The sequence below is a fragment of the Aulostomus chinensis genome, chromosome 11, assembly GCF_037954235.1.
Source record: "Aulostomus chinensis isolate RoL2024-O1b breed Wild chromosome 11, RoL_Achi_v1.0, whole genome shotgun sequence".
Classification (NCBI taxonomy): domain Eukaryota; kingdom Metazoa; phylum Chordata; class Actinopteri; order Syngnathiformes; family Aulostomidae; genus Aulostomus; species Aulostomus chinensis.
The window spans coordinates 25,703,804-25,719,617 of record NC_141330.1 but is presented as its reverse complement, the minus strand read 5'-3'; the positions used below and the strand labels follow the sequence as shown (position 1 = coordinate 25,719,617).

Below are 15,814 nucleotides of genomic sequence, written 5' to 3'. Positions count from 1 at the left end.
CACAACACAGATATCTTGATGTCGCACCGCACAATAATGTGAGCAAAAATGTTTACAGTTTGATTTCTGAACACGATGGTATGATTTGGTGTTGGACATAAAGGATGCAACAGTATGTTCCAGTAGTTCCTTTGGCAAGTTAAAGTTGTCAGAAAGGCTCAAACATGGTTTTTGCTGCAGATTATTGAGAGAGCAATCAGACATGACAAACAACTACAACAGAGTATTGAAACCGATCCAACAGCCACAAAGGGGAAGGGGTGACTGTAATTGAATGGGTGGAGCTGCTGAAGCATCCATGCATTTTCTATACCGCTTATCCATTAAGGGTTGCGGGGGTGGAGCCTATCCCAGCTGATATTGGGTGAGAAGTGGTGTTCACCCTGGACGGGTCGCCATTCCGGGCCATCAGGAGCAATTAGGGATTCAGTATCTTGCTCAGGGATCATTCGATATGGTCATCGGGGGAAGTGAGGATCAAACGGATGGCCACTCTGCCTCTGAGCCACGCCTCCCCCATGTAGCTGAAGCAGTGAGTTTTTAATTAAAAAAAAAACTTGACCCGACAGGAAGAGTGAACATAACAAGACACAACAGGCTCACCATGCACTGGCAAAGTCTCTGACAGCAGGCAGTCTTCAGTGTAGCCTGCAGATGCATGGACACAGGCAGTCAGGCTTAGAGCAAAAAGTGCTAGGAAACACACACAGAAGACACATGAAGTCGTCTTCCCTTCAGAATCAGGATCCTACAAACTCATAGTTAACACAAACAAGTAGGTCTGCAAAAAACAACAAAAACAACAACAAAACAACTGATCAGGTGCAGTCCACTGTGGAAAATATCAAATTATGGAAATAAAGCCTAAACAGTGTAAAACTACTACACCCAGAATCCTTTGCCCTCAAATATTTTTCTCTAACCGGATGTTGATAATACAGTGGGGAACTGATGCTGCTTTAAAGTGAGTATGTACTTGTTACAACTTATTCAACCACATATTTTGATCTTAAAATCCTATCAGCATTTACACGTTACGGTTTATTCTATATCGTGATACATTTTGACAGTTGTTCCACTTTGCTTAACTTTGTGCAGTAGAGGTGCAACGAGGTAGGATTTGCAGCATTCTGTGTGCTCGACATGCAAGCGCAGTCTCCGATTATCGCGAATGCAACATAATGTAAACGCTAGGAATGTGACTTGGTGGTTGAAATATCCTGATAAAGGGAGGAAGAGCACTTTGTCATATGAATGGATACATCGATCTACGTTTGCCGTAATTTTAATTTATGTCCCGTCCTTTCGGTGTTTGCTTTTGCAGCAGTGGCCACGGAAGCTAACAGTCTATGTGTTGTGACAGCTCAGCTAGCCTGAGGGGAAACATAGCATGCTAGCTAATGTTTGCTAATGCCAGCTGTTAAACAACATCGTGAACCACAAACACCACTAGCGGGGTAAGCAGCAGCTCTCATTCCTGCCATGTTACCGCACAAACAAGGCCTGCAGGGGTCGTTTTACCGGTAGTTGACGTTATTGAAACATTGTTAATGCCGTTAAAGTAAGCTAAGGTTTCAGAGTAAGTTAGCTACAGAACAACTAGCGTCATTGGTACACAGATGAAACCTCAGAACAGGTAACAACAACAATTTGAGAGCTGGACTCGGTGTTAAACATTCACATCACCTTTTACTCGAATTAATAAAAGCAACCCACTGTCGATTGATGTTAGCGTGAATGGCTCCTTGGAGTTTGATGTATGATAACTTATATATTTGTTTTCAAAAACGTTGTCCTCTGTTTTTGTCAGGAAATTAAAAATAAGTTACGGTGCTTAAACAGTGGTTCCAATCGCGTTTGTGTCTCTCGGGTTTGTCAGCTAAAGAAAAACAGATCTCCATTAATATTTCTGTAACTTTGCCTTGCTGTCGCTTCTAATTGAAGTGTGGATGGAAGTTGAACTAACTGATATGAAGTGATGTTCACCATGAAGTTATCCAGCGGAATCCCAGCATAGCAGTGTTGTGGATCCTCTGCTGCAGCTGTGCAGCTGTGCTGTCAGACCACAGCTACTGAGGTCCCTGGCATCCTGCTGCCTTTGTGCCTGCCAGTTAACGAGCCACGTTTGGTTTAAGCCAGTGTACTAAACTGTGGTAATACTGGTTATTGAAGACTAGAATGAGCGCTGGGGTTACAGAATACCTGGGATGCCAGCATGCTGTTTGACCAGATAAACATGCTCTCATGCTTGTTTCTTGTTGTTCTGACTATTGAACAAATAGGTTGCTGAATTTGCTCAAGCTGCACAAGGAGCTGTTGATTTCCTTCAGATCTAAATAGCGAACATAGACAAGAGTAAAGATTGAGATTTCCGAGGAGCAGTCGTTCTGTAGTGTCTAACTCCTGCCTTGTTTACAGTTCTCACTCTTGTATGTTTGTCTCTGCCTAACCTACAGGTCATGCATGCAGCCAGGCCTCAAGCCTGCGCTTTGTACACCCCAGCCCTTGAACCAGTGTGCTTCCTGTAGGTGGAGGCTCTTCCTCCTTCTAACCTCCATTTCTCCCCACTGCACCCGTCAGCACCAGAGTTCCCTATGTTAACTCTCTTGAGCATGTTTTACTATATCTGTCTGCGGCGACGCTCCAGGAGTGGGACTCGTGGTGAGGCGCTGACCAGTCGACGAGCTGTGGAGTCTGGCCAGCGGGCGGTGTTGCCAGTCAGTGTGGAGGTGGAGCAGTATGCCAAAGAGGTTTTGGACTTCAGCTCTCATTATGGCAGTGAGAATAGTATGTCCTACACTATGTGGAACCTGGCTGGTGTACCCAATGTGTACCCCAGCTCCGGGGACTTCACCCAGACAGCTGTATTTAGAGCATATGGGAAGTGGTGGGAACAATGTGCCAGTGCTCCTCCGCCTTTCCGGCGCATCCCTAAAGGCTTCTACAGCCAGGATTATATAGAGCTGGGCTTCGAGGAGCCTGTTTACCCTACAGCCGTGGAGGTGCTTGAGACTTACTACCCTGGAGCCATCGTCCAGATTCTGGCCTGCTCACACAACCCCTTTTCACAGAACCCACCAACTGATGTCAGGTAAAGGTCATCAGATATCATTAGTACTTGTAGCAATACTTCTCAGAAAAAGTGTAATTTGTCTTTTAGGTATTCACAGTTTGGTCGTCTTGCTCTCACAAAGATATTTTTCCTCCTTGCATTTCTTCTTGGTGACTCCAGAAGTCAGAAAATGTATTTGAAAATGCACTTGTGCTGCTTATCAGCCATCCTTCATCCACCATTTAAGACGATTCTTAAATTAGCATCAATGCATGGTGATGCCTGACAGCAAGACCTGTTTTGAGTGCATATACTGGATTGTTTTTTTTCCTTTGGAATGTCTAGACATGAGACCAAAAAAAAATAAATGTAGCAACACTGATATAGTTTGGTAGTTTAGTTTAATCTTGAGTTGTTATAAACAATATAAAATATCATAGTGCCACAATGTTATGTGCTGCAATGGACTGGCTATCTGTCCAGGGTGAACCCCACCTCCCGCCCGAAGTCAGCTGGGATAGGTTCCAACCCCCCCCCCCCCGCGGCCCTTAGTGGATAAACGATATAGAAAATGGATGGATGTACGTATGCGTAACGTAAACTGGAACACACAAATCAAATATTTTGTGTGTGTTCTGGACAGAAATCTGTCTCTCCTTGCTTTGACTCACCCTTCCTCCTTCATGGTTCAAACCGCCATCATAGTTAAACCCTAGCCAGACATCTTAAGGAGTAGTGGTTTGCTAATGCAGCGTAAAATTGTGTAAACTTTCTCTTGTTCAGATGGGAAGTGCTGTGGTCAGGGGAGCCCACCAAGGTGCTGACACCCCAGGCACGCCAGTTTTCCCCGAACATCAAGCACATCAACTTCCCCACCAACCTTTTGCGTCTGGAGGTCAACAGTTCTCTACTGGACTACTACACCGAGCTGGACGCCGTTATCCTGCGAGGTGTCAAGGAGAGGCCGATGCTAGCACTCTATAAGATGCCCATTATTGACATTAGTGACCTGAGTGACAGCGAGGATGAGCTGTGTGATGTGGGAGGTCCCTTCAGACAAGGAGGAGACAGCAGGACGGGCAACGGCTACTTTGACAAGCTGCCCTATGAGGTGAATGATGGGAAGTCTGGGTAAAGGAGCATGTAGTCTCTGTGAGATCCTGCAGATCCCGGACTGTGCTTTTGATTTCAGTTGAATGTCATCTTTATTGGGTTACTTCAACTTAAAATATGGGCTTAAACTTTAACATTTTTCAATGATCCACTTTGTTCCTGAGAGCAAATGAGAAGATCGCTAACTCTCCGAGGCTGTTATTGCTGTGAGGTTGCTAGGCTACCATTCAGGAAAATAGTCTGGCTCATAACCCACCTCTAAAACTTGACCTGTTCTCATTTCACCCTGATGGTATGTAGGCATACATGTAGAGTAGAGTTTTGCTTTTATCTATCCGGGTTTTGAAGTTTGTCTCCACCAAAACACGCTAGACTCCACCCTAATGATAATTCTACTGTCGTGTGTATGGTGGTCAAACATTCCGTAAGACTGGGAAATAAAAATGGGCATTTCAGTTCAGCAGGGGCCGAATAATCTCAGAACAAATGTTTTGCTACTAGCTAATCAACCTCGTTCGTATGAGGTGACATCGACCTTGACCTTTGACCACCAAAGTCTTCTAGTTCTTCATTGAGTCCAAGTGGATGTTTGTGGCAGATGTGAAGAATTTTTCTCAAGGTAATCGTGAGGTATCATGTGACCAGGAATAACACATATTGTGTGCTGACAGTGTCCTTAACCTTTGACCACCAAACTCATCTCAGTTCATCCTTGAATCCCAGTGGATGTTTGTGCCAAATTCAAAGAAATTCCTTCCGAGCAGTCCAGGGTGCTGCTGAGTTAACGGGCAGACCTTTGGCTGTTGCCGGCATGGAGGCATAACAAAGAGCTCCATGACCTTACTTTAAGTAATATTGGTGGCAGGTGTACCTGCCTGTAATCTACACAACGTGCCAGGCTGAAGTCGTTCTTGATGCAGTTGAGTTTCTTTGTGGATTTTCATCTGACAGCCACTTTGTTGGTTCCGTGGTTAGAATCGTTGCCGAGAGGGTTGCGCTTCATGATTGGCTGTTATATGTCAGCTAATAAACTATGCATCCAATGAGCCCGACAAAAGAAGCCTCGTTGTAGTAGTCCTGATAGTCATGTATGGCAGTATTATCTGTACTCTCCAAATCACTGAGTTTACTGCAGGTTATGGTCAAATCAATTTAAGGATATCAAATGTAGCGTCAATGGCTCGAAAACGTGCATGCTCTTGAGCTTGCCTGCACTCGAGGACACAGAGTCATTTTGGTGGCGTGCAGGCGTATCATGTTTTCGAGCAGACCTACAAAACACAGGTAGTGGTCTTGATATTCACTCTCTTATCTCCTCTCCAAACCGCTGCCATTAACAGCAGCCCTCCCTACTGCGGTGTGTTTGTATCAGAAACACAATATAGTTATTATCTGTCAGCTGATACCCACTTGAACACAACGTATTGTTAATTCACTGCAACACACACACACACACACACAAGCACAGTCATTCTGACTCTTAGGCATAACAAGCTGACTCACCCCTGCTCTGATCCTACGAGCAAAGCTTCGTCTACTACGTTGTACATTTCATTTTCTATTTCGTGCTTTGTTCTTCTTTATGCTCTGCTATCAGATCTAACCTGTTTGATTTTTATCTTTCCTCTTTCTTTGTGGTGCCTCTCCCCCTCCCCCATAACTTACCCTTTCTATTCTCCTCTCCCCATCTTCCATCCATAGCTCATTCAGCTGATACTGAGCCACCTGACCCTGCCAGACCTCTGCCGTCTGGCCCAGAGCTGTAAGCTGCTGCACCAGCACTGCTGTGACCCGCTGCAGTACACCCAGCTGAGTCTTCAGCCCTACTGGGCCCGGCTGACTGACGCCTCCCTGGGACACCTGCAGAGCCGCTGCACCCTCCTCCAGAGGCTCAACCTCTCCTGGACTGGCAACCGTGGAGCTCTCACACTGAATAGCTTCAGCAGGTCAGACTGTCAGCAGTCCAAGAGGCCAAGAACAAGAGAAATGGCCTTGAAAACTAGCAAGTACTTACAGGCACCACTGTTTTCGTAGTGGGAGGGGTTTCAATCGTATCAGTCTCTGAAAAATCTGCAAAACAAGAAAAGTCCAAGGACGAGGAGGTTGCTAATGTGAGGTGAATATATTGCAGCTTTCGTTTCTCCTTTCACTGATGACTCCTTTCTCTGTTCTCCCCCTCAGCTTCATGAAGGCCTGTGGGCTCAGTCTGGTTTGCCTGGAGCTGTCGTGCTGCCACTTCCTAACGGAGGCCTGTGTGGAGGTCATCGCTCAAACTTGTCCGGGGCTGCAGGAGTTAAACCTGTCCTCCTGCGACCGCCTCCCCCCGCAGGCTTTCACTCACATCTCCAAACTTACTCGCCTTCGCAGGCTGGTGCTTTACCGCACCAAAATAGAGGTATGCCAAATCAAAAGGTGATACAGCAGGCCAGTAATGGCTTTTTGTACTGGATAATACAGGTTACCTTCCAGAAATGCAAGCCTACAAACCTTTTTATATACACGTTTCCATCTTTTAATATAGTTTGCCATAAAGGAAACAAGGCAGTCATATCATTATGTGTTAAAGTCAGACTCACGCTTATGAACCTGTTTTATAGGCCTATGTAATGATAATTTGCAGCTTTTATGTGTAAACTGCCTGTTAGAATCTACATGAATGACCTGCATACACTTAAATATGTTGCAACACACGAAAGTTCAGCACCCAAAACTGAGGTTGCGTCATAGAAATCATCATCATCTCATTTAAAATGGGAATCATCGCAGCGTCCTCATTAGTTAACCAAAGTAATGACCCTGTTCCTCCCTGACTTCCTGGGGGTTGACCCACAAGGAGTGTGGTTTTGGGTTGATGTTTTTCTTTTCTTTTTTTTAAAAAATATAATGGGTTTGTGTGGGTGGGTCAAAACAAAAAAAAAAAGACAAAAGCTGGTCTTTTCTGAAGAGTTCCAATACTTGTTTTGTTTCATCAAAAATAAAAACAAAACAATTCAAACATCTGTTTATTTAGCCTCCTCCCACACAGGAGCAGGATCAGCACCATGGAGAGCTCTCAGTCAGAGTTAGTCCTCCCAGCAGCTGTCATACTGGAATCAATAAAACATATAAAGAGCACAAAGTGTGTGATTGAGGGTTTGCAATAGTCCCTTAATGTATAACATGTGCATGTACTCCAGGGATGGGATTTGGTGGGGTTCAATAAAGAGCTGAGGATGTTGTGTCATATATACTTTGGACTGATACGTTTTGGGATGCAGAAATCTGCTGAAGCCAGGTCGGTGTGACATGAATGCCACTTGTCAGTGTGTTGTAAATGTACTTTTTAATGCCCTGCTCTCCTCGGAGCCTGACAACAGGCTACTCCCATGTGTAGGAGCCTTCTAAATTAACCCAAGACTGGGTCTTCCTGTCAGACGATTTTCAAGGCTGGATTCTTTGCAGACTTAAATAACCCACAAAACCCTGTGCATGCAGTGTAAGGTAACAACCAATAAATGCACAAAACCAGTGTGTAATGATGCTATTGGTGCATCCCGGTGCTGGACATTATTGGTCAAAATGTGTTTGTTGTCAACAACATGATCCACGAGTGAACAGGTACATAGCAGAATACATCGCCCAGCTCGTGTCAACCGTCTTGTAATTTCTTGACATTAGGCACTATTCTGAGCACTTCTACTACTTATTACTCATTGGATCCGCTTCTACAACTATCTCTCTATTGTCATCTGTAGTTTTGCTTCGCTTAAGCAGAGGCCATGTGATAGTGTTGGTGAATGAGCTAGAAATGTTGTAGTAGGGTTTTAAAATGAACAGTCAACTCTCTCCTAGGAGGTTCTAAGGACACACACTGATCAGGTTCAGGCCTGTCTGGCGTGTGAAATCACTGGCTTGTGTTTTCCTGCTGCATCTCACAGTTTTTCAGTGTTTGTCATATTTCAGAGTGGCGTCGTGGGTAGGAGTGTAGTGTCGAGTTTCTGCGGTGGAGCCAGGCAACAAGCTGCAGGTTGATTATACCCGAGCAGACAGAGCGAGCTGTGTGTTTGTTTGAGGCTCTGACATTTCAGCTGTCATTACCCTGTCACGGCTCTAATTAAATGGCTAGCTCGCCGGAGAGGGGCGTTTATGAAGATGCCAGCGAGCAAGTAGAGCACATGCGCGCACACACACACACACACACACACACACACACACACACACACACACACACACACACACACAGGCTTTCACTTTCATGTCTCGCCACTGAGGTACATGTGTTGGCAGCTATGTTGAATTCCCATATCTCTGTTCTAGCTGCAGTGCCAGTGGGGAGGCCTCACTGTGCTTGACTCTGTGAGGAGGAGACATAAAAAACTATGATATTAATTTCCCATAAATAGAGCAAGTGTTACCTGATTGCACCAGGGAGAAGGCAGGAAATCACTTAGGAGCAATGCTAACTGACATGACTAAACCTGCGACTGTTATTTACACATATATTGTCCCTTTTGATTTAAACTTATGAAAGACGTTCATCAGCTGGTTTAGTTGAAGTTTATTCTTTGCTGGCTGTTATTTTCCCCCGTTGTTCCCTGCTTTTATCACAGTGCTTTTGTTCTGAACCTCCAGTCCTCCCATCAAGCTGGCTCGCTCTCCCTGCCCCCCCCCCCACCCCCACCTACCAGAAGTCCACATTTTGTGTTATAAACTGTTTTCTTGTCTGTAACAACATCTACTACACGTCTGTCTGTCCTGGGTGAGGGATCCCTCCTCTGTTGCTCACCCTGAGGTTTCCTCCCATTTTTCTATGGAGTTTTTCCTCGGTCGATGTGAGGGTCTGAGGGCAGAGGATGTTGTTATGATGCCATGTGAAGGCCTTTGAGACAAACTGGTTGTGAAAACGGGCTCGACAAATAAAATTGTCTTGCTTTGTACACAAAGACGTGTTAGTTTACTCATGGATGAGTTGGAGAAGGCTTTTTTCTTACCATCATTCATTAAGTTGGGTAACGTGCATCTGTCTTGTCCTTCTCTTTGTTGTCTCTGCAGCAAACTGCTATTCTGAGCATCCTGACTTTCTGCATAGAGCTGAAACACCTCAACCTGGGCAGTTGTGTGAGGGTGAGTGTGTTCATACACACACACATGCATGTACACATGCAGAAGGTCGAATACTGCCGCCTATGCAGCCTTCTGCTGGTCTGGATTATTGGACAGCTCGTCCAAAACACGCTCAAGACACTGGGAGGCACTTTGCAATCAAAACTTTAAAAGACTAAACATTCAGTAAATGGACATGAAGTCAATAATTTTAACAGCCTCATTATTTTGTGATAACGTTTATGTTTGCTGACATAGAAAAGTCAACACTTTTTGTGATTAATTTATTTTCAGTAAGGATTCATCTCGGGTATTTTTGTATTTTTTTGCACTCGAATTCTAATGTCGCACTCTGAATAATCTTAAGAATTAAAGGTTTGTCACTCTTTATAAGAGTTTACTTTCATTATTATGCTAGTAGGTTATCATAATACTGCCATAAAAAGGTCTTAAAATGACACTATTGTTTATTGTAATAATTACTGGGATTAATTAACAAATCCAAAACAAGAATGGTTTTGAATTATCTGAACTTAATTGATCTCAGAATTGGGAAATTCTTGTTACAGCTGTAGATTATCCAGGAATTGCTTGGAAAGTAAGAAACAGTGAAAATGTACAGCACTAGAAATCCAGTACATACCAGTCGACGCAACAAAAAACAAAATAAAGATAAATAAATCAAAGATGTGTGAAATCACTGTGAGTAAAAGTTATTGACTGAGAGAAACAAATTGGAGTTCAACTGACATGGAGCCAAAAAGCTGAGAGTTCTGTTACACGGAGGCGAAGGATTGCTTTGGGCAGGAAAGGTCCTCGGCTGTGACAGTGAAGCTGAACTGCTCAGTCCAGTAGGTGATGGAGAGGCTGGTGAGGAGTAGCCACAATTGTGTGAATACACCTGAACTGCTGCCGTCTCCCCTTCAGATTGAGGATTATGATGTTGTGACCAGCATGCTGGCTGCTCGCTGCCGCTCACTCTGTTCCCTGGATCTGTGGCGCTGCAGAAACCTGACAGATCGAGGTCTGAACGAACTTGTCTCCGGGTGCAGGTAAGTAACCAGAATGTGTGCTTGACTGACAGATTGAAAAAGTCACAGTAGTTGTGCAACAGTTTCCCATTATGCGCTCAGAATGCTAGAGGAGCTGGACCTGGGTTGGTGTCCCACCCTGCAGAGCAGCACTGGCTGTTTCCAGCACCTCGCTCGCAACCTGCCACGCCTGCGCAAGCTCTTCCTCACAGCAAACCGTACAATTTGTGACTCCGACATAGAGGAGCTGGCTGCCAACTGCCCCTCGCTGCAGCATCTGGACATACTGGGTGAGCTCTTCCCCCAACACGGCATTCAGGAGCCTCGCACCACCTTAGGCACGGCAACAGCACTCGAGTTCATGACAACCACCACCAAAGATTTGATGGAGGTTGTAACCAATGGTTCTTAAAACCCCACAGAAACACGCACAACCTTCTGTAACTTGATGAGAAGGTCAGCAGCACGGCACCATTTCACGTAATCAGACGTAGATTTTCTGCACACGTGTTCCTTGAAGATGATGCCTTTTTTATCCTGTCAAACATATAATATCTCAGAGCGAGATGAGGTGCTGTTGAGGTCATGCGTCCGCGCTGTAGATTAGCCATCACACAACCTGAGCTTTACTCTTCCAACGGTTGCATCAATGCTTCAAAATCATTCAGTGGTTCATTTGTGAGAATAATGAAGAAAACCCGCAGGTCTCATAAATACAGTACTTATTTTCTACAATAACCAAAAATTTAGTGTCAAAATTCAATTAGCTTTTGGTCAAAGCAACCCAAAGAGATGCTAACTTCCACCCTGGCATACAGAAATCCATCTGGCTCACTGTTACTGCTCATCATCTCTGTTACTGCTCACTAATAGGTCGGTATCCCCTGCTGCTGCAACAACTGTCGTACATGCTACAATCAGTTCTCCAACATGAAACCTGTACCACAATGTAATGTTGTCAAAAATATTGATTTAGCGATTAAATATCGATTTTGAAAAGTAAAAACGGTACAAAATGACTTTTCGATAGTATCGATACTCTACCTGCCTCCTTGGTTTACACATGTGCCGCCGCCGCCGCCAACACACGCATACAAACAAGACGGAGCGCTGTCCTGGGGAGCGAGCTATTGTGCAGCAGCCCCTCCCCTCCTGCCTCGCTCACACAAACACCGCTGGCTGTATTTTTTTTTTTTTCGTGTCGTCGCTCTACGTGTGTAAGCTGCCATGAGATGGCGTCTGCAGGACCTTCGCAACCAGTTTTAATAAATAAACATAACAGCAGAAGTGCTGTTTGGAGGTTCTTTGGATTTGAGTCGGATGAACAAGGAAAGCCAAAGGACAGCAGCCTGCCCATATGCAAGAGATGCAACAGAACTGTGCCGACAAAAGGAGGGAACACGACGAAGGTAGCAAAGAACCTCCAAGACAGACACCGGACCTGTATAGATTTAGAGGTGTAGAGGTTGGTAACAGTAGAACTTGAAGTACGTGTTGCCCAGAGTTATCACATCTATCGGTGTTTACGTTGACGTGTTGTCTTGTCAGCGAGTGCTAGCTAAAGCTAATCAATGGTAGGTCACATCAATTAAAACTTATGTGCACACTGTTAATGTGTAAAGAATAACTTGAAAAAGTTCTCTACCTCAAGAATAAAGTTTATTTTTCTTTGAATAAAAAACATTTTTGCACTAAATTCTGAGTGGTTGCTTAGTATCGAAAATCGAATCGAATATCAAGATTTTTCAAAATATCGTATCGAAGTGTGAAATCCAGTGTCATGACAACACGACCACAGTGTAATGTCTATTACCCAGGCCCACTGGTGATGCTGGAACATCAGTTTTTTCCCAATCAAATGTGTCTGACAGTACTTGGTTTCATCTGATTGATGCTACGGAGTAAATTGTGTAGCATCTATTCAGTGTAAATTCTAATGAACACAGTATGTGTGTATAAGTGAAGTGAAGTCACGAGGAAAAAGTAGCACATGCTTTTAATATTTGCACGTTTCTCTGTAAGTGTTGTAAATAGCTTCACTGACATTTGTACCCCTGTTGTGGCTGGTCTGATGTTCAGGTACACGGCTGGTGAGCGCTGCCTCACTGAAGAAACTCCTCCAGTCGTGTCCACAGCTCGTCCTCCTGGATGTCTCCTTCTGCTCTCAGATAGACATGAGGGTTGTCCAAGAACTCTCAGGCCTCTTCCCCAACATTGCCATCAAGAAGAGTTTCACTCACTGACCTCAGCCATGGTCTCATTTCTCACTGTCCAGAGGATGCCAGTGGAGGGAGGTGCTCGCTATCAGACACTGCCCCGAAGCAAACAGAGGCACGTCAGACGCTGCAGTGGACTGCAGAACTGCCTGCATCGCTATCTCAGATGAGATCTTTTAGCGGTCAGTAAATAAAACAGTTGGATGGCGTGTGGAGGTGCTTTGGATTAACAGGCTGAGCACAAACAACCGCGTTGTTGTTTTTTCTTGGACTCTGAGAAATCAGGGTTGTGGCAGTAAAGCTGCTAGATCTTCCCAGAATATGAATCACCACTTATCTATTGCCCAGCAACACAAGGCTCAGAAATATGCCTCACTACTGGGTGCAAGATACAATACAAAGTCCTGGTAGGAGAAAGAAAGGGGAAATTACACCTTTATTGGGAATTGTTAGGGAAGCAACGGTGAGATTGGTGGCTTCCTCGCAGCTGTTAGTCAGTGCCTGGTCAGAACGTGCAACAGATATACGGGCCGTTACAAAATGTGAAGAGTTCTTTCATTGGGAAAGCAACGTCAAACCAGTTTGACTCATGAGAAAACATACAGTGATGCTTCAGAGGTGATCTGCAGTTTGAGTTCGTTCAATCCTTAATTTTAAGTAATCTAGTTAATGCAAAATTACACTCAAGAATTTCATATTGAAAAAAAACAAACAAATTCACTGACGGGACATTTTCATCTGCAACTTAAGAACTAATTTCAAAGCAGACCGGGATGTTTGTGTTCATCTTCTCAAGAATTAAAATCAAGGACACAGACAGATGTGAACTTCTGCGCTTTCGCCCTGCAGACTCAACTGAGCAGTAGAGCAGAGAAACTCCTCAGCCAGGACCCCCAAAATAAAGGTGCCAGAGACTCAACCCCCATGGTCCCCAGAAGTGTACAAACACCACACACAAACACACGACAGCCCAATTGAAATTTAATTAAGATGCAGCTACTATATAATGGTGGTTACAATGCTATTAAAAAAACTTTTGTAACATTTAGGGCTTGTTTGGAGGGGGGGTACATTTGTTTTCACAATGCACATCCCTGCAAAAATCCCAAATTAAGGATGTTCTTTCTACAATTATATAAAACTGTGAAAATCAGCAAATCGGCACGTTGAAGAAGCAGATGTCAACAGTGAAGAATTTCGGTCTTAGATTTTTTTTGGGGGGGGGGGGGTGGCATCACGTAGAGATTTAGTTTTTCATTACTTTTGATTTTAGGGATTCAAGAGGTTTCATAAGATGGATGGAGCAGTTTTCCTCACCAAAGCTGAATGCTAACTGCGTCTGTGTCGTAATGTCACATGCTTTGCTGTTGTCGGTCACAGATGAACTGCTTCGCTGCCACTGATGGGACGAGTACTGCAGGGGGGAGTATTACAATGACACAGTGAGAGTACTGTGTGTGACCACAGTATTCATCCTGAAACTCAGGGGTTATATGTCTCACCTGGTTTTCTTTTTTATGTTTTTTACCAGCACAACAGACGTCTTTACAGATGGTACCACCGGACTAATTTATTGTACCTACCATTGTTGTTACACAAGAAACACCAGACAACATGTGTTATCACTTAGCTCTGATGTAACCGAGACAAAAAATTTTCCTCATTTGGTTTGGATTGTGAAAATGTAAATTGATATATAATTTAAATTTTGGATTATTTGAAGCCACATGAAGTGTGGTAGAAGTGCTTGAGAAGCATTTCCTTTTGGAGAGAAACTTGAATTTTTCTTTAAAGCACACGCTACTAGTCAGTATGTCGGATGTAATTGTGCCTTATGCTCCTGTTTGAATATGGCGTGTTTAGTTGAGATTGTAGAGAAATGCTTTGCTTGTATGTGCTTCAACCAAAGTGACATGTAGAGAACTGGACACACAACTGCATTCGACCAGTTCAATTGCCATATATTGTATATCAGCCATGTTAATTAATATGCAAAATATTTATTCATATTTTCTTGTTTTCGCATTTTCTATTTCTGCATCTTTATGTACAGAAACAATAATAATAATTTTGGGAACTACCATTCTTTGTTTTCTGACCCACAGCCAAAAGCTATTGATACCAATGTCATCTCAGTGCTGTCGATGTGAATGTGTCCGAGCTCAGCACAAACACCGCAGCGACTTGTTTCAGCTGAGCAGAACTACAGACTGATTAAAGGAAACACCTGATTACATGCGTGCTGACTGTATTAAATGCTGACGCCTCCATAGGAGACACAGCAGCCCCTGAATGGTCTGATGAGTGCGACAATGGGCTGCATGCTAGCAGCGACTGGGGTATCAATTCATTATCCAGCATTCCAGTGTTAGCAAGACATACACTTTGCTCTTTCTTTATTTTCCTGATGTTATGCGTACTGAGTCTGTGTGTGTAACTGCTGGAACACTGATGTTGAAGCAGAGGAGGTATGGGTCCACATTGTGGTTTATGCACCAAATAAAGACCCACCTAGCATCTGCTATATTTGTAAAGTTTTAGCTGCTTTACTTTTGCCATCACACATAATTTTCTTTGTCACGTCAGATGTTTTCATCCGGTGGCGCTGCTGAGGGCATGCATGAGAGTGTGCTACAGTTCAAAACTGTAGTACTACATGAAGACAGGAGTTCAGTCCATAGATAAAATACACCCTGCTGTGGGCCCTGTCTTCAGACTCCAACCCAGCTCCAATAAATTCAAATATATTTTCAGTTACTACATTTACAACAGTGCCAACCAAGGAAGAGGCTTCAACCAGAAACAACCAGTGTTCAATGGAATATAAGAAGTTGATGAATACGACCATGTTTTGTAATTTTAATTGTGAATGCTGGACATTTAAACAGTGTATAACCAAGCGTGTCAGCTTTGAGAGCTTTGACACACGCATATATGTATGAATATATATATATGTGTGTGTGTGTATGTATAAATATGTACGTTTACATATTCGTACATACACACACACACACACATAATGTTTTAATAAGAACATATGGAGCCATTCTTGTTTGAGTCTTGAACAAAGGAAGCCCTGGTGGCTGTTTCTGACCCCTTTCTCTCAACATCTTTTATCTGTGGGTATTTTGAGGCATTGATAGTCAAGTCAGTTTTATATGTAAGGCACCAAATCACAACAAAGTTTCTCTCATGACACTTTACAAGTAGAGCAGGTCCAGTGCCACACTCCTACAATGAATTTGGATCCACAGGATCAGAATGCACAGAAGGGGAGCCTGATAGCTGAAGGCTCTGACTCCCATTCTACTTTTAGAAAC

General features: G+C 43.8%; 1 protein-coding gene across 3 annotated transcripts; it reads left to right on the top strand.

Annotated features, from left to right (window-relative positions):
• The first annotated feature begins 1,050 nt into the window (after positions 1-1,050).
• Positions 1,051-14,957, top strand: fbxl4 (F-box and leucine-rich repeat protein 4). Of its 3 annotated transcripts, none has more exons than XM_086219198.1 (9): positions 1,051-1,113; positions 2,457-3,091; positions 3,836-4,163; positions 5,867-6,111; positions 6,347-6,560; positions 9,197-9,268; positions 10,175-10,299; positions 10,381-10,568; positions 12,358-14,957. In XM_086219198.1, the coding sequence occupies exons 2-9, from the start codon at positions 2,595-2,597 to the stop codon at positions 12,519-12,521; spliced, it is 1,833 nt and encodes a 610-aa protein (XP_086075324.1). In that variant the 5' UTR covers positions 1,051-1,113; positions 2,457-2,594; the 3' UTR covers positions 12,522-14,957. The 3 variants fall into 3 exon arrangements, with proteins under 3 accessions (XP_086075324.1, XP_086075322.1, XP_086075323.1); XM_086219196.1 differs by lacking the exon at positions 1,051-1,113 and adding an exon at positions 1,146-1,457; XM_086219197.1 differs by lacking the exon at positions 1,051-1,113 and adding an exon at positions 1,479-1,636.
• Positions 14,958-15,814: the final 857 nt, after the last annotated feature.

Bases quoted from the DNA above. Each gene is read 5' to 3' on its own strand.
- fbxl4 (XM_086219198.1), top strand. From the start codon at position 2,595: ATGTTAACTCTCTTGAGCATGTTTTACTATATCTGTCTGCGGCGACGC. The intron at 6,112-6,346 runs GTCAGACTGTCA...TCTCCCCCTCAG, and splicing joins ACACTGAATAGCTTCAGCAG to CTTCATGAAGGCCTGTGGGC. The intron at 10,300-10,380 runs GTAAGTAACCAG...TTATGCGCTCAG, and splicing joins GAACTTGTCTCCGGGTGCAG to AATGCTAGAGGAGCTGGACC.